Source organism: Phaseolus vulgaris, chromosome 4 (genome assembly GCF_051622355.1).
Source record: "Phaseolus vulgaris cultivar YP4 chromosome 4, ASM5162235v1, whole genome shotgun sequence".
In the NCBI taxonomy this organism is placed as follows: Eukaryota; Viridiplantae; Streptophyta; class Magnoliopsida; order Fabales; family Fabaceae; genus Phaseolus; species Phaseolus vulgaris.
Genome location: NC_143501.1, coordinates 43,425,646 through 43,450,853, shown reverse-complemented (window position 1 = coordinate 43,450,853; position 25,208 = coordinate 43,425,646). Strand labels below are relative to the sequence as shown.

At 31.3% G+C, this 25,208-nt stretch overlaps 3 protein-coding genes across 4 annotated transcripts; 1 reads left to right on the top strand and 2 right to left on the bottom strand.

The window, feature by feature from the left end:
* The first annotated feature begins 2,456 nt into the window (after window positions 1-2,456).
* On the top strand, window positions 2,457-8,812 carry LOC137837678 (putative transcriptional regulator SLK2). Of its 2 annotated transcripts, none has more exons than XM_068646774.2 (10): window positions 2,457-2,592; window positions 3,295-4,493; window positions 4,696-4,827; window positions 5,143-5,191; window positions 5,636-5,850; window positions 5,940-6,008; window positions 6,512-6,612; window positions 7,261-7,354; window positions 7,476-7,545; window positions 7,678-8,812. In XM_068646774.2, the coding sequence occupies exons 2-10, from the start codon at window positions 3,525-3,527 to the stop codon at window positions 8,556-8,558; spliced, it is 2,580 nt and encodes an 859-aa protein (XP_068502875.1). In that variant the 5' UTR covers window positions 2,457-2,592; window positions 3,295-3,524; the 3' UTR covers window positions 8,559-8,812. The 2 variants fall into 2 exon arrangements, with proteins under 2 accessions (XP_068502875.1, XP_068502876.1); XM_068646775.2 differs by having other exon boundaries at window positions 2,498-2,665.
* Window positions 8,813-11,620: 2,808 nt separating this feature from the next.
* On the bottom strand, window positions 11,621-14,903 carry LOC137837677 (F-box protein At4g00755). Its single transcript, XM_068646773.2, has 6 exons — window positions 14,594-14,903; window positions 13,871-14,022; window positions 13,334-13,744; window positions 13,056-13,231; window positions 12,754-12,872; window positions 11,621-12,154 (listed from the first exon to the last, which is right to left on the bottom strand). The coding sequence occupies exons 2-6, from the start codon at window positions 14,004-14,006 to the stop codon at window positions 11,890-11,892; spliced, it is 1,107 nt and encodes a 368-aa protein (XP_068502874.1). The 5' UTR covers window positions 14,007-14,022; window positions 14,594-14,903; the 3' UTR covers window positions 11,621-11,889.
* Window positions 14,904-21,549: 6,646 nt separating this feature from the next.
* On the bottom strand, window positions 21,550-24,956 carry LOC137837676 (F-box protein PP2-A13). The gene is made up of 3 exons (XM_068646772.1): window positions 24,203-24,956; window positions 23,905-24,023; window positions 21,550-22,526 (listed from the first exon to the last, which is right to left on the bottom strand). The coding sequence occupies exons 1-3, from the start codon at window positions 24,542-24,544 to the stop codon at window positions 22,106-22,108; spliced, it is 882 nt and encodes a 293-aa protein (XP_068502873.1). The 5' UTR covers window positions 24,545-24,956; the 3' UTR covers window positions 21,550-22,105.
* Window positions 24,957-25,208: the final 252 nt, after the last annotated feature.

The following is a 25,208-nucleotide window of genomic DNA, read 5'->3' as shown; positions in this document are numbered from 1 at the left end:
TCTCTGGGGCCATCTGTTCTATGGGTGCCCTAAGTATTCACGTGCCATGCATGCAGTCTTCCCTTGGAAACCCTAACCCTAACGGGCCTTAGCGCCTCCAAGAACTATTTACTCGTGCCGCGCCTGAAAGCGCTATATACACCACCTGCATGGATCCCTCGTGTCTTAGGGCTTCCTCTCATATCTGATGTTTTAACTGCTAACTAGTGTAATTCTAAGCCTCACCTTACGTGACCCACTATAGCCGTTTAGACCACCTATGTCCGATCTGTCCTTCTGTTGATGAGGTCCGATGTCGATCCCTTCGATGTTCGAGGACTGGTCGGTACAATTTTATTTTATTATTTATTAAATTTATTTTATATTTCCTTTATTGTTTCCATTCACTCCAATAAAGCAAAAAAAATAATAATCCAAAAACAGTATTTCAAAAGTCGGTTACTATATAATTAATTCTGGATGAATTCATACACCAAAATAAAAAATTAAAAGTTAAAATTATATTTTTCAAGAATTGGATTTCAATGATCCACTACTAAACGATCTTTCTCCATTCCGATTTTTTATCGAAAAAAGTATCTAAAGAATTCGACTTTCCAAAAACTAAATTTTGAAAACCTTTTTTACAAAATAAAAAATAAAAGTAAGAATTTGATTTCCTAAAAACTGAATTTTCACCATCAATAAAAATAGTGTTATTCAGAAATTAAATATGAAATACTGCTGTTAAGGAGAATTAATTCCCAGAAGTATACCATTTCCGAAAGAAAGTCACATGAAGACTGTGTATATTAAAATTACAATAATAAATATTTAAATATAAAATAATTATATTCAACTGTTAAACAATAACTTTTAATCTTGATTTGTTAACTATATGTAAATTTAAATAAAGCATTAATTGTAGATAAGGTCAAAAAAAATTCTGCTGGTTACAAGTATTTATATTTAAGAGGATGATATATTGATAATCACTTGTTTTACATCACCATTTCACTCCTAATATTATTATTTTAATAATTTTTATATTATTTAATTACAAATTTATTTTTTCTTATATATATTTTTAACTGTTACATCACGGATTATATATAAATATTAGGATTGTCAAAGTATATTTTTTTTATGTTTATATTAGGGGAATTATTTTTGGATAACCTAAAAAGTAATTGTTGAAGTTCAATTTCCCCCTAAAATTTTAGAACCAAATTCTTTTCGGAGCGATAATCACCTACACCAGTTTCTCTTAATATTACAAAGAGCTTCCCGACAAAAAAAAAAATTCCACGTCATCAATCAGGTCTATAAACTGCTGCGTGCGGATCCGTCACCGTTAAACTCCACGTACCACATGTGACCGCCCACCGCAGGTGACCTGGTACTGTGTGACCGGTGTAGACAGTCACTTCGGTCTACTACAAATACTTTTAGGCTAAATAGTCAATGAGTATAATAAATGGGGAAAAAAAATTAAAACTTTATAATGACTTTTAATTATGATAACTGAAGAGCTGTTTGATTTTTAGTAATTATCTTTTAAAAAAATTATTAATATTTAATTATATTGAAAAGAGGTTTTTATTTTATACATTTAAAATTTTTCATAATTTTTTCAAATTTGATTGTATATAAATTTTTATTTTCTCTTTAATAAATATACCTGGTAATTACTAAAAAAAAATACTTACTAAATTATATTAATTATTAAAAAAATTCAATAAAATTAACAAAACTAAAATTATTATAATAAATATATAATTTCTTTTATTATATGAAAAATAAATGATATTTATATTCATTATACTAAATTAATTATTTACTCATACGTTTATAACAAGATCTTCCATATAAAATACCACTTGGTTTACAATAATTATTTATAAACAAAAGTATACTTTAAAGTTGATCTTATAATGAGTTTAGACGTATACTTTGTCTCGGTTTAAATTAAAAAAAAAACTCTAAATTGAACAAAAATATTTAAATTAATTAGTTTTGATTTTTAAGCAAACGAAATCTACATTAAAATATCTGTAATGATATAATTAAGTGGGTATTTTTTTAATATGTACATATAATCACTTAATCTAAAATGAACAAATTCCCGAGTTTATATTTTTTAGCTTTAAAATTTATTTTGAAAAAAATTAAACAAATTAAAATAATTGAAAACTAATCTGTTTTTTTTTTTTAAATCCAGTAAAGATAAGACACTAAACGACTTTTAGACTCCAAATTATACAAACTAAACAATGGATGGTGAGTGAAATTACCTACACACAGTTTCTCTCATGCTAAAGTCTCTCTTCCAATTGAAGCTAGCCACGTCAGCAATCTGGTCTTGAAGCGGCTGCAGATTTTTCACCGACTAATCACCACAGTCACTTTCGCGACACGTGTCTCAATCGTGACCTGCCACTGCAGGTGAAAGATAGCGCGTGATCGGTTCACCGGTCACTCTCACATTGTTATAAACTCTTTTCTCTCTGATTTTTGCATCTTTTTTCTTTTTCCTTTCTCATTCTCTGCGATTCCAATTCATTGCGCTTCCGTTCGCCTCCTCTCTCTCTCTTTTCAGCTCGCGGTTTCTCTGTGAGTAGTTCCAAACAATTTGTTTTGGCACTGAACTGTTCTCAAAGCTTCATTGGGGTTTTTCAATTTTCCAGTTACTGATCGATCTTGGAGTGAATATTATTTTTTGTATTTTAAATTCGTGTAGAGAACTATAAATTATTTGCTGTATTAATTTTGATTTTTGTGGTGTTAGGTTTAAGGTTTGCTTTTTCTGTTGTTTGGGGGACATTCTCGTATTTTGGTTGCTTTGCAATTTGTTGATGGTATTGAATTATTGTGCATGTCAGGAATGAAATTGGGGTTCCAGTTTGTTCTTTTTGGTTCCTTTGTTAAGTTTTTTGAATTTGATTTTGGGGTTTAGGTCTTTTGAATGTGTAAATTTAGAGTATCGGAATTTATTTTATCACTGTGATATTAATCTTTTGATGGATTTGGGTTTTGATTCATTTTAGATGGAAAAGTGAGTAGTCATAGCTCTGATAAGAAAATAAACCAAGTGAATTTAGACATATTTTAATAGTTTTAACTGTTACCTCACTTTTCTATTTGAAGCGAATTCCTCTCTCAAGAGAAGGAGAATTTGGTGTGTGGGATTGTTGGTTTGTGATTTTTCTTTCTGGAAAAGGGTATTGGTCAATTGTTGGATTTGGTCGTTTTTTATTTGATTTAGCTGAAGTGTTCCTTGTACTAATGAATATGTATATGTGTTTTATTCGTTAGGTTGTGTTCAGAGGGAAGAACAATTCTGGGTGCATTTGGTTGAACGGGAGTTGATGGATTTGGTAAAAGGTTTTGGAATACAGTGAAGGTTGGAGTTTTAAGAAGACATTGAAGCAATACTATCAGGGGTTTCTCACGGTCTGTTACGTAGAGTTCATGAGCTATTTTAGAATATTTTAAATACCAGTGCGGCTCTGGAGAGCTACACAGACTGCAGTCACCAAAGGGGGATGCCCCCAATGACACCTTCGCGGGTGACAGGAGGGTTAACCCAATCATCTTCACATTCTGGAATTTTCTTTCAAGGAGATGGGCAGTCACAGAGTGTAGTTAACACTCACTTAAGCTCATCAATTGTTAACTCGTCTAGCACAGTTACGGGAGCCCGTCGAACAAACCTGGGTCCAGTTTCTGGGGATATTAATAATGCAGTTTTGAACAGTGTGGCGAACTCAGCACCAAGTGTCGGAGCTAGTTCTTTAGTCACAGATGCAAATTCTGCCCTCTCTGGTGGCCCCCATTTGCAGAGAAGTGCCAGTGTTAATACGGACTCATACTTACGATTACCTGCCTCACCCATGTCATTTACATCAAATAATATTAGTATTTCTGGCTCATCAGTGATTGATGGGTCCTCTGTAGTGCAACAGAGCACTCATCAAGATCAGAATCCTCAACAATTGCAGCAGAATCAGCAGCAGCTGCAGGGTGCTTCAAGTGCTACATCGTTGCCTGCATCTCAAACTGGCCCCTCTTCCCTCCATATGGGTGCACATGTCCCTGGGTCTTTCATGCATGATCCAAATAATGTATCTCAGCTGTCAAAGAAACCTAGACTGGATATCAAACAGGAAGATATAATGCAGCAGCATCAGGTTATACAACAGATTCTTCAGAGACAAGATTCCATGCAATTGCAGGGTCGTAATCCACAGTTACAGGCTTTACTTCAACAACAGCAGAGACTGAGACAACAGCAAATCTTTCAGTCAATGCCCCAATTACAGCGAGTGCACTTGCAGCAACAACAGCAACAGCAGCAGCAACAACAACAACAACAAATGCAATTGAGGCAGCAATTGCAGCAACAAGTGATGCAGCCCTCTTCTGCTGTCAAGCGCCCATGTGACAATGGTGTCAGTGGGGTTTGTGCTCGTCGACTGATGCAGTATCTCTATCATCAAAGGCAACGGCCAAATGTGAGTTGTTTATTTGCTGCATGTGATGACCATAGTGTCAAATCTATATTCACTATATCATCTATCTAGTTTTTGTTTTCTTTATAAAGTCTATTCTTTTTGCTTCAGGAGCTTAATTATATGTGAGAACATTGTTTTATGCTTTGGGTATTTTTGAATTTCTATCTTAGTTACTTCTCTCATTTGATTTTTTTTCTTTCAGGATAATAGTATTGCTTATTGGAGAAAATTTGTGGCTGAATACTACTCTCCTCGTGCAAAGAAACGGTGGTGCTTGTCGTTATATAACAATGTTGGGCATCATGCACTTGGTGTTTTCCCCCAAGCAGCTACGGTAAATCTTTGCACTATTTATTTATCCTTGACTATTGTGTCTTGCTTTCATAATAAATAGGGCGATGCCTTAATATTTGCTGATAATCATTTATAAAAATTTCCATTCAAACTGTTAATTGATTGTATCACCTGATCATGTAATGGTTGACAACTCTAAGAATGCCTGCAATTTGCCAAAGCAGAGTTATATTTGAAATTATTTCATTTGTATTCTTTTCTATTTTAGGTCTACGCAAATTTTCCTTTGTAATTTGTTAGTGCTATTGAATGTTTGATGCGTGCATACATTGACATGGACTTTTTCTTTGTTCAGGATGCATGGCAATGTGACATATGTGGTTGTAAATCTGGAAGGGGATTTGGTAAGTATTTATATAAGGAAATAATGGAGCCTGTATGGTTGGATTTTTAATTCATTTATTCCTGTTGTCATAAGTAATCACACAAGATTCACTTCCAAACAAACAAAACTGGCCCTTGTGTTGTGATTCTATAGTATGTTATTATGGGAATTTAGTTTCATTGTACAATTCCAATATGTATATCATTTGTTTAATTTTCCTTGTGAAGTCAGTTCTGACTGATGACCATTGGTCAGTGTTCACATTCTTAATTTTTGTTACTTAGGTTTAACCTTGAAGTCTGAAAAAATTAACTGTAACTGCCACCTTTAATAGGCTGGTCAAATAACTGAGCCATTCTTAGCGTGCAGTAGTGTTAGATACACAATTTGTGCATTGGATATTTCTTTTAATTTCTGATGTAAATCTCAGAGACTAATATGTCCATTATGGATTTTATTACAGAGGCAACTTATGAAGTATTACCGAGACTTAATGAAATCAAATTTGGCGGTGGTGTGATTGATGAACTTTTATTTCTGGACTTGCCACGTGAAATAAGATTTTCTTCTGGTGCGATGATGTTAGAATATGCAAAAGCAGTTCAAGAGAGTGTATATGAGCAGCTTCGAGTTGTTCGTGAAGGTCAACTACGCATCATATTCACTCAAGATTTGAAGGTTACAAAATTGTTATTATAGTCGAGTATATTTTCTATTTGAATATTTTTTATGTAATAATGACCTGAAGTTCTTGTTAATTTGCACAGATATTATCTTGGGAGTTCTGTGCAAGGCGGCATGAAGAGCTTCTCCCTCGAAGGTTGGTTGCACCACCGGTATGTTTCTGCTTCCTTTAGAATGCTTTTCACTTTTGCGTCATTCTTTGGTTTTAATAGATGATGGTGCTTTTTGGTAGAATATTTCTGTTGTGTACATTTGTTGTTTGGTAGTTGGGAGTGTAGGGACTACCGTAGAGTGGTTTACTTTGCATGGTCAAAATATTTCTGCAAAAAAAATTCGGAATGTGCATGATTGTTGCATAATCAACTCTTTACATGCTTGAATTCTACCATCATAGTTGTCAGGACTGAATGCTGAAGTGAAATTTGGTGGACCTGACTGTAGTAGTAATATTGAAATTTTGGTAGGGAAATTGATAGGCCTTAATGAAACTTCCCTTCTTATTTCATGAAGGGGAGATCAATGAAATTAAAGTTGAAAGGTTTAAATGCCTTAGGTAAGGCATAGAAAGAAATGCTCACTTGTCTGAAGGTTGATTGGTATGGCAGTATAGAGGTATTGATTTGGCTGCTAACTTGTACGATTCACAAATTTGCAGGTCAACCAATTAGTACATGTAGCTCAAAAATGCCAGAGTACAATTGCTGAAAGTGGAGCCGATGGGGTTTCTCAGCAAGATTTGCAAGCTAACAGCAACATGTAAGTTAATGCATTATTGTTCCTTTATGTTTGGTGTTTTTTGCAAATCTTTCTCAGTCTATGTATTTCCCTTTGCTGCACAGCTTGTGTGATCTTTTATTCTTGGAATGGTGCATACTGTGATTTTGGTATATAGATGGATAAAAACAGCTCTATAGAAAGGATATGGTGCAAACTATGTTTCTTCATATTTATTGGATTTACTGAAGGCCTATCCAAATGTATAACCAGGGGCAAAATGAGAGGAAAAAATTATTGTTGGAAATCATTAACCGTAAAATTGGAAACAGAAAGATCATATTGTAGTATGAGATTTTACCCCGTGGGCATGTTTGGTTGCATTCTGGTGCCCTGCATCACAGAAATAACATTTTTTTATACATATAGAGATGCAAAGTCACGCATTCATATTTTTACAATGAGGTTATTCAAAATTAAGAGCATCTCGTGGTATTTTAAATATAGATTAGAAATTGAGATTCTGATTCCCTATTGTCATCCACACTCTCTTTTTGAGCATTTTATAACAATGCTTGGTTAAAAAGTATCTGCTGGTTATAACAGTCTACGTCACATCTAGGTAACAAACAATTACAATGAAAATGGACTCAAGCTTCAAAACTTAATGTAATGTTTATTTTGCATCAGGGTATTGACAGCAGGACGCCAGCTTGCAAAGATTTTGGAGTTGCAATCGCTTAATGACTTGGGTTTTTCTAAAAGATATGTGAGATGTTTGCAGGTATGCTATTAAATTCTAGCTCAAAATTTCTTTACAGTGTTGAGTACTATAGAGAAAACCTATGATTTGTTATGCTATGTATTTTCTCAACCCTTATATTACTTGCTACAATGCTTGACAGATTTCGGAGGTTGTCAACAGCATGAAAGACCTAATAGATATCTGTGCAGAACACAGAGTTGGGGCAATAGGTAATTTGCGTGTAGTTTTTATGATGAGGTTACCCTATCGTGTTCTATTTTCAATTAATCTAGTTGTACGAAGCTGTTTTAATTTGGGCTTTTGGAATTATATTTTTACATTGCCATTGGCCTTTCCTGCAGAGTGTTTGAAAAATTATCCTCTACTAACAACAGCCTCAAAGCTCCAGATGCAAAAGATGCAGGAAATGGAGCAGATGGCAAATGTTCATGGTCTGCCAACTGATAGAAACACACTCAATAAGCTGATGGCAATGAATCCTGGATTGAACAACCACATAAACAGTACTCGTAATATGGTTAATCGTGGGACAGCCCATTTAGCTCTTACCAACTACCAAAATATTCTCATGAGGCAAAATTCAATGAATTCTAGCCCTGGATCCCTTCAGCGAGAAGGATCCTCATTCAATAATTCGAACCTGAGTCCCTCTTCCGCTTTGCAAGGAGCTGGTCCTTCTTTAATTCCAGGCTCAATGCAAAACTCGCCTGTTGGTGGATTCCCAGGTTCCCATTTACCACCACAGCAGCAACTCCTTCAACAGCCCACATTAAGTGCAAATGGTTTACTGCAACAAAATCATTCACAGGGGTCCCAAGGAAATCAATCTCTGCAGCAGCAGCAGATGATCCACCAACTGGTGCAGGAAATGTCAAATAACAATGGGGGAATGCAATCACAGTCTCTTGGTGGACCCAATGCAAATGGGAATATGGCAAAAAATGCACTGAGTTTTGGGGGCCATACTCCATCCTTAAGTGGAGGTCCTGTCAATGTTCCAGGAAACAATGGACCCATTTCAAGGAATAATAGCTTCAAAACAGCTTCAAACAGTGATTCTTCTGCAGCTGGTGGCAACAATGGATTCAACCCAAGAACATCTGATATGCCACAAAGTCTACATTTGCAAGGTATGGGTCAGGATATTGGCCCTGAGTTCGCGGATAGCGCCTTCTTTAACAGTGATCTTGATGATAACATGGGTTTTGGCTGGAAGGCATGACTAACACAACATGGCCATGTAATTGGCATATCTTTTTTAAGTGTTTATTTTATTATCATTGTACAGGATACTTTCAATAGATGCTGTTTTTTTCCTGGTTTTCAGTGTCATAATTTTCTTGATGGAATTTGTTTGGACCTGGACTTGAGTAGGTATTTAGAGATGATTTTATTTGAGGGTTTTTTGTCCTGCAAGTGTAATCTATTGGACTATGACAGTAATCATTTTATACGGCACTTACATTTCTTATCTAATAAGCTTAATCCAATGCCACTGACAGCACCTTTATCTGCTATAACACAAAGCTAGATGTCCTGCTAAAGTTATTAGACTGGTCATCTATAACTATAAAGCTCTGCAGCGTTTCAGATACTCATTGCAAAACAGATGAATAAAAGTGAGATCAATGTGGGATGCATTACGGGAGAAATGAATCCAAGTGGTAATATCAGTTAATTTTAAGGAAAGAAAAGAAGAAAAAGAGGGTCGAAAATAGTACAATTTGGATTGAAAGAAGAAAAAGAGTAGAAATAAGTGAAAAATTGATATTGAATTTAATGTAGTTAAGGTCAATCTTCTTTTGCAATGCTTCAACCTAAGTGAAGTGTTTCTGGTCATATTTTTTATAATACCTCTTTACTCTCATTTATCTCTCGTCCAAAAATTCTCCACTTGTTAGTCTATAGGTTCAAAGATAAATATGAAGCAATTGTTCAAGTTCCCTAATCTTCTTTAAAACTTAATTTTGGTCTTATATATTCCACATTGTTCTTATAATTTAGTCTCTTTTCAATCAACTAACTCAATCTGTAAATTGTTCTGTAAACTTTGGATACAAGAACTTTATATGAGGAAAGACATGAATCACAAGGACTTTATCATCTAAAAATAATAAGTCCACCTATGTCTTGTTTTCATCCTCAACTTTAAAACTTTTACATTTGTTTGAGTAATCTCATTCTAGCCAAAGTTGAAGATAATAGCCCATATTTTTAAGCAACTTCAAGTGATAGAATGTGAATCATATCAAATAGAACCTATTTGGTCATAATTGCCAAAACAAACTAAAAAAAATATGTAACTCCATTCTCTATTATTCATTTAGACATTTGAGAACCTAATCATATTACATCTTTTGATTGTAAATATTTTGTTATCTTTATTAAATATTCGTGGTACTTGATTTTATTTAATGAAAGATAAATCTCAACTTTTTTTTTTCATATTCAAATGTGCTTCTTTAATGAGATTATTTTTTTTTTGGAAAAATAGTAAAATTCTTTCAAAACATGATTTTGGATTGAAACAAATAAGATTTTGTTGTATATGTTGATAATATAGTCATTACAAACAACAATTTCACTAGGATCTCTCAAATTAAAGGAGAACTTATTCCACCAATTTCAAACTAAAAATATTAGTTATTTGAAATACTTTTTAAGTATTAAAAAGTATTAAAATAACTTGATAAAAGAAATGTTGTAATTTTACAGAGAAAATATACTCATATATTTCAAACTTGTTACATACCATTTATAATTTTCAGCTTGAAGAGGGTGTTAAAATTATTATTCTCATTATATTATACAATTTTTATCAAAATTGCATTTTGGGAAGCCTAATAATTGAATGTTAAAGATAAAATATTAACTTTACAAACTACAAATGAATAAAATTAATTATGAAATAATTTGAAAAATAAATTATTAGCTTTACTTCATTAATTTGATTCGACAAAATAATCATGACATGATGACATTATAAAAAAGGTAATAAAATTAGGAAATATTTCCTACCATACGTGTTATAAGTTACATTTGGAAAGAAATTATATTTTTTATAAGGCGTTTTATAATAAACTTATAAGTATTTGTATTTTATATTAATAAATAGCAAAAATAAAACTTTAAATAAGGACGAATAATTTAGTAAATTGATAATATTTTTATAAATTTAAACTAAATGAATTTATTTTATTAATGATGTGATTATAATAGAATGATCTTATATTTAAATATTAAGGATCCGATTATTTTAATCTCATGTTTACACTCTTCCTTTATGTTTTTTAATCAATTTTTGTTGTTCAATTCTATTTGAGAGGTTTTTTTTTTCTTTCTTTGATTTTTTTATTGAGCTTAATTATTCAAATTATTGTATGAAGTTGTTTTTTCTTTCATAGTGTTAGCATTTTAGAAAAGGACAAAAAGATAATCTAAATGTTGAATCCATAATAAAAAATGCTGCGTTATAAAGCTAGTATAATCTTTATAAAGTCAATTGAATTAATAAATAATTTAATGAATCTAACTGCATTAGATATACTTCTAGTTTGTTATACATTTTAATGCAACGTGCTTTAGCTTATTTTTTAAAAAATAATCACGTATTGCTTAAGTGATTATTTAAAAAATAACTTATTTCCAAATAATTTTTGTAAAGTATTATTCTTTTGGTACCTTAATATTTTTGAAAGACATTGACCTAAACATCTATTTTAAGTTCATTTTGCATTAAAATCTTTTAAATAGATAACCGACTTATTTCTCAATAGAATGGTATTTATATTTGGTAAACAAGTTTGAGCCTTTCAATTAACCAACAAGTATATAACTTCAAAACATAATAAAAAATAAATTAATACAATATCTATAACAATTAATAATGTGATATTTACACATTTTTATACGATTTTACTCGTAAAATTGGGACAAATGTTTTGATTAGTTAAAATAAATAATAATAATAATTTAACTGTTTCTAAAAGTAGTTATAAAAAACAAACTCTTATAATTGTGATAATTATTTTTACTTATTAAAATAAATAATAATATCTTTCTCAGAACCAAATCCCCTCCAATTCCAGTAGTGAATGACATGAATTTAACTCTTAAAATACTAATACACTCTGAAAAATGAAGTAAAATCAACAAATCTAATTTTAACCTCAAAACTTATTGTACATAAATAAACACATATTTTATCATAGTCTCAACCGATTATTATGCATAGCAAATATCTTATTCTCTAAAATATTACTCTAACTTCACAGAAGCCTGATCTGAAAGCATCATCAAAGGTTCAAAGATTGTGTGCATCAGCATTCTTATCATCGATACAAATGTCTGTGTTTATCAGTTCAAACCACAGCAGATACATTCTTTACAACATATACAATTGATAACTAGAAAAGAAGGCAAGACTCATGCAACACAGAAAAAGATAAAGATGAAACCTTGCCTCAGCCCCTACTAACTAATATGCTCAACATATTGCTATCCAAACCTCTTTAATTTGAGGATTGAGGTTCTTCATTCCTTGCAATTTTCCATCAATCATCAACTACAGCAGGACCAGAACCAAGCAGTGCACCCAAGAGAATTTGCTCCCATCGTCTAACACCCCTCTGCACTATACTCGAGGTTATTATGCGCAGGCGTGGCGCACTGCTCGATTCTGGTGAAGATGTTGAAGAAGACATGTGAGGATCTGTTGGAGGAGGATGGTATTTCAGGGTACACTTCCCTGATGGATGATGAACTTTAACATCAAATGCCGGTGCAAGTGGCCGTCCCATGACTTGAACATGGGAGATGCTGCAAAATAGTAATACAACACAGATAAACAGACAGATCCCAGTTCATTCTTAAAATATAAGAACATTTGATATAGCAAAGTGAATACAAACTCTTTCATGAACACTAAAAGGAAAGGAAAAAAAATTAAATGAGCTTAAATTAAATGAGGTAACTTCTACAAACCAATTTATACATCAGCTAATTTTAACTTCTAGAGAAGTTTATTCAATTTTTTCTTCTTATTTTTTCTTCTAGTGGTTATGAAGAAGTTTATCCAAACATGCCTTAAGTTGGAAAAGAAACACTACAGAAAAATGTAGGCAACGAACTAACAAAAAGAACTCAAGGAAATAAATTAAGGTTCTTCATGCCACTATGAGAACATGCTGAATAATTCAGCAGCATCCACCAAGGTACATAGAATAGACGTATGGCTTTTTGATGAAATGTTATCTTTTATTACATTACTTTCCATCTTCACGCTGAAGTTCCAACAAAAACCTTGTCAAGACATGAAAGAAGCAGTGTCCAATTGAAGTTGGAAGAGAAAAATAAAGTTCTTTATGTCAATTTAGTTAGAGTACATGAGATAAAAAGAGAAGGCTTGAGAAACAAACCATATGTAGAATAATTCATCCATATCTTGTTTTTGAACTCTACCCAACAGCTCAACTAGCAGAATGCCTCCAATGCACAGAACAGGTTTAGGTAGCTTGAATTTTTGCAAGCTGTTATCCTGTAAAGTGGGTATGTTACTAAACTATTTCAAGTGTCAAACACGTGCACAGAATACTGTGTTGTAAAAAACAATGCAGCTTCAATCTAAAATGGATAAATGTTAAATCCCCACTTGCTATATTCAGCAGGTAAAACATGGATAAAAGAATATTCAACACATGCATTTCAAAATGCAACTCACTTGACACATTGGAAATTCAGGTGAAGTATACGTCCATATGAACTGATTATCACCCAAGACTTCATTAGCAGTGATATTATCTACAGCACTCTCTGATTCAATAGGGTATCTCGTATGGCCCATTCTGAATCGGACAGCCTGCGCAGAATATATAGGGAAGCCATGCTGAAAAAATGCTGACAAGTAAACATAGATTATTTGTCAGATGATTAAGCAAAAGTTCATGATCCTCAACATGCCTAATTCACAAAACAAAGGAGTTTAATTTAGTTATTAACCTTGGAACGGTTGGACATGAATCTCTGAAACAAGACACATTTCTGAAACAAGCTTATAAACCAAAGTCTCCGGAACAGAAGGATCGTTTTCCCCTTTGCTTGACCAGTACGATGCTCTATACTCAGTTCTATCACCAGGCTCCAATGTATGTCGAATGCTTTCTTCAGGGTAGTTATCAGTGCTGGATGCACTTATAGCTTTAGAGATACAATTTTTTCTCACAGGTGGAAGACCAGAGGACAAGAATGCGTAGACTTTATGATTTCTCTTAAGATACTCCCAATTTATATAACTGCCAAGAGTGTTACCTAGTGGTTCAATAATGTTGTCAAGCTCAATCATATGAGCAACACCAGATATTTCAGGAAACATTGCCAAGCAAAGTTGCTTGCAGAGGCCATGTTCAATAACTGCATAATATTTAGAGTGCATATCAATACTATGAGTAGCAAATGAGTAGCAAAATATGCCCCTTTTGGACAAAAAAGTTCAAAGTACTAGAAAATCCTCCCACCAATTAAACTCAGATGGCTTACCAAATCGGTGCCAAGAACTGGAAACAGCAGAAACCCGAATAAGATCAGAAGGGGCGTCCAAATGGGTCAGAATCTTGATCGACACGTCAGGTCCAAGCAATTGAATGAAATCCACCTTGTTTTTCTCTTCAGACATTTCCAAAAATCGAAGTCTGATAGCAAACAGAACAGCTATGGTCAATCATCAATACCACCACACAAAACAGAAACTGCAAAAATTGGTTATTTGAAAAGAAAAAAATCTTCAAGCCATCAGCATTACACCGAAAATCAACTAGCCTTGAAAGAATGCAAGGAACATTCCACATATCAGGTTGAAATTATTTTCTTCATTAACAACCACGGACCCTATCAGGATTAAAGCACTGAACATTAAGAAGGTGGAAACTTTGGGTACCCAAAAGCCTGGTCAACAGATAGCCAAAGAGAATTTTTTTTTCAACTTTACAAAATTACATCACTACAAAATTAACCAAAACCGAAACCAAAAATATTTTCAAAAAAAAAATGAAAAATTACTAAAAATATGTATTCCTAACTCACTAATATTCTTCCAATAAGCGTTCCACCAATCTTAATTGTCACGCAGTTTACCAAAGCAGAAAAGGAAAGATGGTTACTTTTCTCAAGCAATTAAATTGATGATCAAATAAAGCTAAACCCAAATAACGAAACATTGAAAACATGAAACAGAGAGGAGTCTGAAAGGAAAAACATAGAAACCTTTTTCTCTGCAAAGAGAGTGTGGATCTGAAGATATGAGAGGGACCCTTGATTGCGGATTGAAGAAGAAAAAGGAGATAGAAGGATGAAAATGGTGATGAGTTTTGGAACCGCTATTTGTAAAGGACAGAGTGTTGCAGTTGCAGACGAGGATAAGTGAAGACCACTTTAGATTTTTATGAAAACTTGTTCAGAACAAAATAATAGCTAGAAACTTCTATTGCAGGTAAGATAAGAGATTTGGGATAGAATAATCTATTCTAAATTTTGTATGATTATTTCAAAGAAAATAATGCATAAAATAATACGACAAAACTTCTTTATACGGGAACACCGGCTGCACCTATATATCTGTATTTTTTTATTTTTTTATTAATATATATTTGTATTTTTTTTTATATTATATATTTAATTTTTTATTTTTGTTATGAATGTATATTTTTAATTTTTAATATATATCTATATTTTTTTATTTTTATCATCATTTTAATATATACTAACAGAAACATAGACATTTTCGTGTTTGTGTATCCGCATTTTTTATTTTTATCATTATAATATATGTGACACCATTAAGCAATAAATTAAAAAATCATCATCAATTACAAAAGAAAAAAAATAATGAAATATGTTTATCTTTCCTTTGTCTTGGACCCACAAAGAGACTTACTCAAATTTGTTTTTATCCTTTACTACCACCGTCAACCACTTCTCTTTCATATCCTCCATCACTGCCACCCCCTTATTCTTAACTCTCCCAATGAAATCCAAAAACGAACCATTTTTTTTTTCTATTCACAAACAAAACTACCAACCTTTCCTTACACTCTCGAGTGGATGTAGAAGTGCATGCAACTTTTTTTCGCCTCTTGTTGAGTCCTTCTTATTCCTCTAGTCACATGTGTCAATCACAATTTCATAAGAAAAATGTCAAATTAGTGTTTCACAAATTGAAATACACATAAAGATAATTACTGATTGTTGTGATGGTGCTCGCAACTCCTTTTTTTAAGTCTTTCTTCTCCATCTAGTCACAAACTTCAATTACAATTTCATAAGACAAATGTCAAATTAGGATTTCACAAAGATTAATCAAAACATAGAAAGAGAACGAGAAATGAAAATGAAAGTATGTTTTTACATGAAAGAGAAAAAGAAATGGAAAGTGGGAAAAAGAAAAGAAAGTGGGAAGTAGTGTGGGAACATGGGTTTATCCGTGGTGAAATATTTAGATCCAATAGAGATTAAAGACGACTTCTTAAATCAATTTGAAAACTATTGTTACTTACATTTTTCATCAAATATTTCAAATAATTTTTTTTTCCAATTTTTTACCTAATATATTTTAAAATTTAAAGTGTTTCGAAAAGGCTTTAGGGTGTGAAAATTTAAAATTTTTGAAAAATTTAAAATAAAAGAAAATGACGCAATGTCCATAATAATGAAATAAAATCAAATATTGATATAAGGATAAAATAGAAAAATAATTTAAAGAAGTTAAAGAGGGGAATCCCCTTTATATATAGGTATAGATATTAACACTAGCAAGAACAGAGGCGCGTATCTGTATTTTTTATTTTTATCATTACAACATATGTGACACCATTAAGCGATAAACAAAAAATTCATCTTCAATCAACATTAATCATGAAAAATATTATATACAAAAGAAGAAAAGATAATTAAATATGCTTATCTTTTCTTTTTCTTGGACCTACAAAGAGACTTAGTCAAATCATTCATATCCTTTACCACCACCGTCAACCACTTTCCCTTCATATCCTCCATCACCACCACTTCCTTATACTTAACCCTCCCAATCAAATCCAAAAACGAGCCATTTTTTTTCTATTAACAAACAAAACTACCAACTGATACAACCCAATTAGCTACGAAGATGACCAAGGAAGCAAAAGACAAAGCACATGGGGAATTGTCATCTCATCGACCAATTCATATAACTCCACCAAGGATCACATGGACCTCACCAAAGGAGTTGAGCATAAAAGCAAGAAAGTAAGGGCTGAATTTTAAAGTTGCTTGAATGTAAAAGCAAGAAATTAAAGGTACTTGAATTTAAAGACAATAAATTAAAGGTACTTGAATTTAAAGACAAGAAATTAGAGGTGTTTGACCGTAAAGAATGTAAAGTGTCAATCAACTCAAAGCAAAATAAAATAAAGACAAGAATTGGAGTTTATTTTTCTTTAAGTTGATTGACACTTTACATTCTTTACATTCAAACACCTTTAATTTCTTGTCTTTAAATTCAAGTACCTTTAATTTCTTGCTTTTACATTCAAGCAACTTTAAAATTCAGCCCTTACTTTCTTGCTTTTATGCTCAACTCCTCTGGTGAGGTCCATGTGATCCTTTGTGGAGTTATGAATTGGTCGTTGAGATGACAGTTCACCATGTGCTTTGTATTTTATTTCCTTAGTCATCTTCGTAGCTACTTGGGTTGTATCACCAACCTTTCCCTACACTCTCCGGTGGATGTAGAAGCGCATGCAACTTTTTTTCAAGGATGCAACACGCACCGAATCTAGATTACACATCGCTCTTAACAATGTTCCTTCACATTGGAATCTTGCACTTGGGGGTAAGCACGACAATGATATGAACGCGTACGGGAAATAGTGTCTTGGGGTTCAGTGTCTTGCTCATTCTATGTTCTTCCTCTTTCTACATTCTTCTAACTGAAGTTTCTATATGTTTCAAGATTGTGAATAAGTAAATCAGATTGGAAGTAACTTTTGCGTAAAACATGAGGAAATGATAATATATTTTAGTCACTATTCTGTATAATTTTATTTAAATCCAGAAAACATCTTAAGATCAAGGACTTTCATCACTTACCCTTTGTCTCCTCTTGTTGAGTCTTTCTTATTCCTCCAGTCACATGATTCAATCACAATTTCATAAGAAAAATGTCAAATTAGTGTTTAACAAATTGAAATGCACATATAGAGAATTACCGATTGTTGTGATGATGCTCGTAACTCCTTTTGTTAAGTTCTTCCCCTCCATCTAGTCACAAACTTCAATTACAATTTCATAAGACAAAGGTCAAATTAGGATTTCACAAAGATTAATCAAAACATAAGAGAAAGAGAAGTGAGAATGAAAGTATGTTTTTACATGAAAGAGAAAAGGAAAGAGAAAAAAAATGGGAAGTAGGGTAGGTACGTGAGTTTTATGCATAGTGAAAATATTTAGATCCAATAGAGATTAAATACAGCTTCTTAAATCAATTTGAAAACTATTCTTACTTACATTTTTCATAAAATATTTCAAAAAAAAAAATGTTTCAATTTTTTACCTAATATATTTTAAATTTTTGAAAATTTAAAAATTTTGAAATTTAAAAAATGTAAAATTTCTTGAAAATTTGAATTTTTCGAAATTTAGAGTGTTTCGAAAAGGTTTTAAGGTTTGAAAATTTAAAATTTTAAAATTTAAAATTTTAAATTTTTTATAAAAATAAAAAATGACACAATGTCCATAATAGTAAAATAAAATTAAATATTAATATAAAGATAAAATAAAAAAATAATTGAGAGAAGTTAAAAATGATAATTTCTTTTATATATACTAGCGGGAACACAGGCGCTCTCGCGCCTGTGTATCCGCATTTTTTATATTTTTATTTTTTTTATTATTATTACTATATATGTATATTTATATTTATTTAAATGAAATATAGATTTATGTGTATTCATATTTTTTAATTTTTTTCATAAACTTATGTGTATCTGTATTCTATAATATTTGACAATGTATTTGTATTTTATAGTATTTGACCATGTAACCCATAAATAAAACTAAAAATATGCATATGAAATTTGCACTAAACATTGAAATCATTCAACCAACTCGCAATTTGCACTCCATAATCCCAATTGTAAAACCATCAAAGCAATTATCAAGTACAGTCACATAAAAAAAAAACACTTTGCAATGAAAGAGTAAACCTTGAGAGAAAGATCTTACGGGATGAGAGGAACCAATTTAAAGCTTCAAGGCTTCACCAATGGCCTTATTGATCGAAGAGGCAGGGCACCCCTCGATCCTTCACCTTGGTGGTGTTGGACTTTTCATCCTTGTACCAATGTTGCATTTCCCAAATACTCAAAGAAAAAATAATTAATGTATTACAAAAAATGATCACATTTTTCGTGAATGGGTTGTGAGGAAGACACGTGAAGCTACCTGATACTCATTGGTGGGATCGAAGGGTGCAAGGATAAAAAGCGACCAATGCTTCTTCCTGTTCCTTATTCTCTTTTTTTTTTCAACACTTCCTTTGTATTTTTTTGTTATTTTCTCTAATATTTTTTTTTCTCAGAATTTGAATAGTTACTCCCTTTATTTATGCAACTAATTTTGAAAATAAACTCTGATTTTGAAAATAAACTCCCTTTCTTTATGTAACCGATTTTGAAAATAAATCATCTCTTTCAATTCATAACCGCTCCTCCACCTCTCTTTCAATTCATAATCGCTCATTCACATCTCTTTTAATTCATAATTGTTTCTCCACTCTCTTTCAATTCAAAACCGCTCTTCCACCTCTCTTTCAATTCAAAACCGTTCTTCCACCTCTCTTACAATTCAAAACCGCCCGTATACCAAATATGGTAGAAAAAATAAGAAATGACACAATAACCATAAAACAATAATAAAATTAAATATTAATATAAGGATAAAATGAGAAAAAAGATTAAGAGCAGTTAAAGAGGGGAATCCCCTTTATTTATATTATATATATATATATATTTGTACTTATTAAAATAAATTATAAATTCATACTTAAAACATTCTAATTTATAATAAATTTATGTGTTTATGTACTTTTTAAATATCAAATTGCATATCTGTATTTTTTAATTTTATTATTATGATATGTGTATTTGTATTTATTAAAATAAACTATAAATTTATAATTTCATATTGTAATATCCTAATTTATTGTAAACTTATATGTATTTTTTAAATATTAACATGAGTATTTGCATTTTTTTTATCATTATTATATATTCGTATTTTTTTATTTTTATCACTACTATATGTGTATGTCTTTTTATTAAAAAAAACTATAATACATAATATACAATTTATTTTTATCAATTTTTTTATTCTATTTTTATTTTTTTTAGTGAAATAAATGGTAATTTAAAAAAAATGGATGTATATCACGAGTTTTAAGGTGTAGGAATTTACCTTAAGAATGAATGGTTTGTTTTGGTTAATTAAGAGTATAATTGATTATTAGAAGAATGGAGAAAAATAAAAAGGATTAAGAAGAAAAGTGAGAAATTTTGAATGAAGTTACTTTTAGTTTTTAGATAATAAAATTAAAAAAATAAAAATGAATACCAAAAGTGTCAAGATAATAATAAAAAAAAATAACTAAAATAAAATATTAATAAAAATAAAATAAGAATAAATTTGTGTATAAAAAAGCAGCTATAATAAAAAATCTCATTTTATATATAAATATAGATATCCATGTACATGTACATGAACGTTTTTTTGTTATTGTAATAATTATTTTTGTGATATTAAATATAATATAAAATACGAAAATCACTTGTTTATTTATTATTAAACTATTATCAACATTTAGTTACTTGCATAACGAATTAAATAAATTTGTATTAAATTTGTATTATCCTATGCAGTTAAAAAGAAAATGTATTAAAAATATTTCTAACTCATACTAAATTGTAATTACTCCCTACATATTAAAACCTAAAGAAAAAAATATCAGGGGTTACATCCACTCAATTGTGCACCTCATTGCTCCAAAAAAACGCTTTGTTATAGAAAGGTTGGTGGGCTGCTGAACTGACACGCCTTTTTTTATATTTTTTATTTATTTATTTGATTCTAGTAATTATTACTTTTTAACAATAAAAATATAAAAAATAACAATAAAAATAATTAAATTTTATTATTCTAATAAAAAAAATTAATTTTTAACAAAATAAAATAAATACAACAATATTTAAATAACTTAAATGATATAAAAAAAATAGTGTAAATAAAATTGTATATAATATTGATTACTATTAATTTTAATTCCAAAAGTATGATATTTTTTCTTTAAAGGTACCAAAAGTAAAAAAGAGCGGACTGATTGGCTAGCTAGTCTGTTCTCGTCAGGTTGACGGATTAGATGGACCAGACCAATATGAACTAGTAAATTCAAAAGATTGACTCATCTCACTTAAATGAAGTGGCCTGACCGGACCAGACCCACTTTGCCATTCTTAAAAAATACTAATAAAATTCAATCATACATTTTTAATTACAGATAATTAAAAAGGTTAACTCATCTCATCTTAATGAGACGGATTAACGATCTCACCAGAATCACTTACCATCTCTAAAAAATACTAATCACTCTAAAAAATACTAATCAAGTTCAAGTATTCTAGTTACAGGGAATTAAGTAAAGTTCACATCATATTTTTCTATTAAAACAACCTCTACTTTTCTAAAATCCCTACTTAATTCAATAAAAACAGTTTCATTCTGAATTCTAATTATACCTAACACATCTAATTCGAAGGGAAACAATTTGCATATCAACAAAGTTTAATATTCTAATACAGACTCCCTATTTTTCTAACAATAATCACTAAAATGATAAAAATTCATAGTTTAATTATAAAAAAATATTGTTCTCTCCATTTCAGTTTCCTATTTCTCTTAAGACAATATACTTACAAAGAAAATAACAAAGTAACTCCATCAAACACTTATAAATACAGGTAAAATTTCTAACATCATATCAATGTTTTAGTTAATAAGAACTTCTAAGTAGAGACCCTCCAATTTTGAAATTCATAATTAATTTCCAAAAATATTTATACATGATTTCAACTCTTAAGTACATAGGTTCAAATTTGTAGGGTAGAGGAAGCAAAATTATGACAAGTTACTCCATGTAACAGTAAATGTAACCTGAATACTATTTCACATATTTAAATTTCTTTACAAAAAAAAAAAGTGAACAAAAAGGAACACTCACAACTGTACCAATATAAGGGCACCCTAAAAGCCTGGGTACAAGCAACCCCTAAATTGCGTGGGCTCAAAATTCATCACCATTACTCTTCACACCTTTTTTACTAAATCTCACCACTCCTCTTCCCACCTCATCTTCAGGACTTCCTTTTTGACAAAAATAGGGTGCCCCAAGTAAAATATTCCTTTCTTTTAAATAAAAGAGAAAATTATCAGAAAAAAAAAGATAATTAAACAAACCTAGACCTAATTTTGCTCTCACAAAAGTGATTAACTGAAAACACAATGTGAAGTATAATTTCCCAAAAGTAAAAGTGCTAGCAACACCCTCTTTTCAACTTACTCTCTTAATGGTTTGAAAACTACAAAAATCGAAAGAAAAAAATCATTAAATAAAATAGCTTCAACTTTTTTTTTAATAAATTTCAATCAATAAGAGAGTGTGTCCAAAAGAATTTGTTCCTAACATTTCTCCCCCTAAAAGTGTTTCAGTCTTTCTGAAAACTCCTTGGGGCAAATCACTACCCCATCTATGCAAAGGCCACCTTTGGTGTGCGTGCAATCAATCTGGGCCAAAGAAAACTTGATGTTTGTTAGCCCATTGGGCTTCTTAACTGCAAAGTCTCCAACATGATAGTGGGCCCATTCTCCAGGCCCACGCAGATAGCACTGTGAGAGTGAACTCTGGCCGTCGGATGTAGATAGTTGAAATCTGACGGGCTTGATGTCCCATCCATGAACTTGATCAAGGTTGCACACTCTTCGGCCCAATCTCTTGGTGGGCTTCCCCAATTGAAGCTTGAAAAATACACTATAGTCTCCCTTTGGAAACTCAAATTCTAGCTCCCCTATTACTTCAACCCACCACATTTGTTGAAGATATGCAACACTCTTGAACCTGCATAATTAAAAAATGTTAAACATAGTTTATGATAGAAGACATTTTACTAGTAAAAAAATAAACGATTTTTTTTATTGAAGATATGTTCAACTACCATAACCCTAGGTTACAATGTTAATTAATTAAGATTACTTTTCCATTAATAGAAGTCCTTTTCAGCTATTGCAAGAGATTTTATAAATGCAACTTGCTTGTTCTTTTTATCTAAAAGATGCTGACTAGGAAAAGTTAGTTGACAATACTCTGTTTTAATTATTGATTTATTACTTTTCCAAACAAGTCCTTATCAACCTATTTTTATGCATTCTCTAAGTGCAAATTGCTTCCACTTTTTTTCTTTAATTTACATATAAGATGTGAATGAATGACTAGGACTAATAGCTTTCCTCAATATTTTAAAGCAAATTGCCAAAAAGCATTTTTAAAAAAAAATTATATATCAAAACTTGTCCGTGTAATAGTTACACGATAGTTCTAATAAAATAAGAAAAAATTTAAATAATTTAAATACTATGTGAAATATTCCAAAAATCATAAACATTTTATCAATATTTTCATCAATCAAATAGTTTGAATGAACAAATCCTTTTCGTCCCTTAATCACACTATATGTACACTCTACGCCTCTACCTAAAATCTAAAAGTTTCCGGTTTGTATTAAAAAGGTTGAAAATGAGAAATTTCTATGACATGTATAAAGTGCAACACACTCAAATAAAACAAGAAGAAAATTAAATTAAAATATGAGTTATATATGTTTACCTCAAAGTACTAATTTGTTTGATAAATTTAAAATAATTACAAATTTTGTGATGAAAGTATTTAAAAAAGGGTTTGATTATTTTGAATTGAATAAATAGTCAAATTTTCATTCCTGAAACAACTAAAACAGCTATATATTATTCCTCGGAAAATAAACGTTTATTATATGTTTTTTTTTTTCAATTGTTTTATTATACGAAGGAGGCGCCAAATGCATTCATACGGCAACAAAAAGACTTTCGATTCCATGTGCTGGCTTTGGATTTGTTCGAAAATTCGAAAATGACTTTTACCAAAAAAGAAAAAGTTCCATTTTTTTATTCTACCTCATCGATGAAGAAACTCAGAGGCTCAATTTTTATTGCAACAAGAACCATAACAAAAATAAATTATATACTCAAAGAAATACACAATTTTTCAACCATGATCAGAATTCAGAAGCATTTTACAACCTTAATTGCACATATTGAAGTTTCAGTTCCATGTTCTTGGTTTCTTGAGTTGGCTTTAATTATACACACACTTTTTTATGGCAAATTTTCATATGAAATACATAAAAATAGAACAAACTAGATATGATTTAATCTTGATTATATGAATAGCGATATCTCACCTGGATTCATCTGTTGGAACATAATTCCAATATCTTCTGTCATCTATTCCTGTAATCCTGAAGGCTTTTGAAGAAATGAACAAACAAACTTGTGCACTGCATCTGTCCAGCCAAAACTCCTAAATCATCACCACAAAGGAACAAATCAAACTAGTCAATGCAATGAAGAGAGAGGAAAAAATGGAAACAAGATGAAAAAAAAACCACACCCAGATGAATGAATCATGAATCACAGATATTGATGGTGAGGTGAGGAAATGAATCCACTATGAACTATGAAGATTATTGATGAACTTACTTTGGTGCCAGCATCAAAGAAATTGGGTCGGCATAGTTTGGCATAGATCTGTTTTTTGGTCATGGAGCAAAGATTGTGTTCACCAAGTGCTTTGTTGAGAAGGAATTTATAGGTTGAGGGCAACTTTGATTCCCATACAAAGTCAGCAGAAGAAGCTCTGTGGAAGGCCTTGTTCACTCTTGCCAATGTGCAAATCTGTTGTGGATCAAAACTCATCATCAGAGAAGAGATGCAATTCTCAGGGACATCATCAAGGGTAGTAGTAGTCTGTGAGGAGGAGAAAGAAAAGGTGCCAAGTTCATCATTTTCTGTGGCAGAAGTTCTGGAAACACCAGCTCCCATGATGCAAAAGAATGGTGTGTGATTGAAGAAGTTTGGATTGGAGAATTGGAGAATATGGTGAAAAGGGTTTGTTGGTGATGGTGTTGTTGATGTTGATGTGGTTGTGGTTGTTGTTGTGCTAGTTCAGTGGTAAAGGAGGAGCTGATAGAGCACAAGAGGGAAAGAAGGAGAAAGTGAAGGTGTTTCCATGTTTTTTATTGTGAGTTTGGATTAAAGAAAGGGTTGTGAGAAGCTGAGTTTTTGGCTTATAAGAAAGGCACTTTTGTGGTTTGGAAGCTGGAGGCAAAACTTATAATAAAAGGGAAATTTCTTTGGTCCATTCTTCTAATTTTGGAACATGAAAAAAAAGCAATTGGTGATTAAAAGTGGACGTGTCCATGAGTGTGCATGAATATCATCATATGGGGTGTTCATTAATTGCATCATAATATATATATATATATATATATATATATATATATATATATATTATGTGTGGAGAGAGTTTGTGCACTAATATATATTTCATGAATTTCTTTTTCCATTTTTAGACTTTTATATTATGTTCTTGTGGATATGTTCTAGAATATGGTATTCATTGACATTAAAAATCCCTCTGAACTTTTTCTCATTTTTATTAAGATTGAGTTTTCAGTTTTGGTGGAAAAGTCTTGTTTGTGAATGA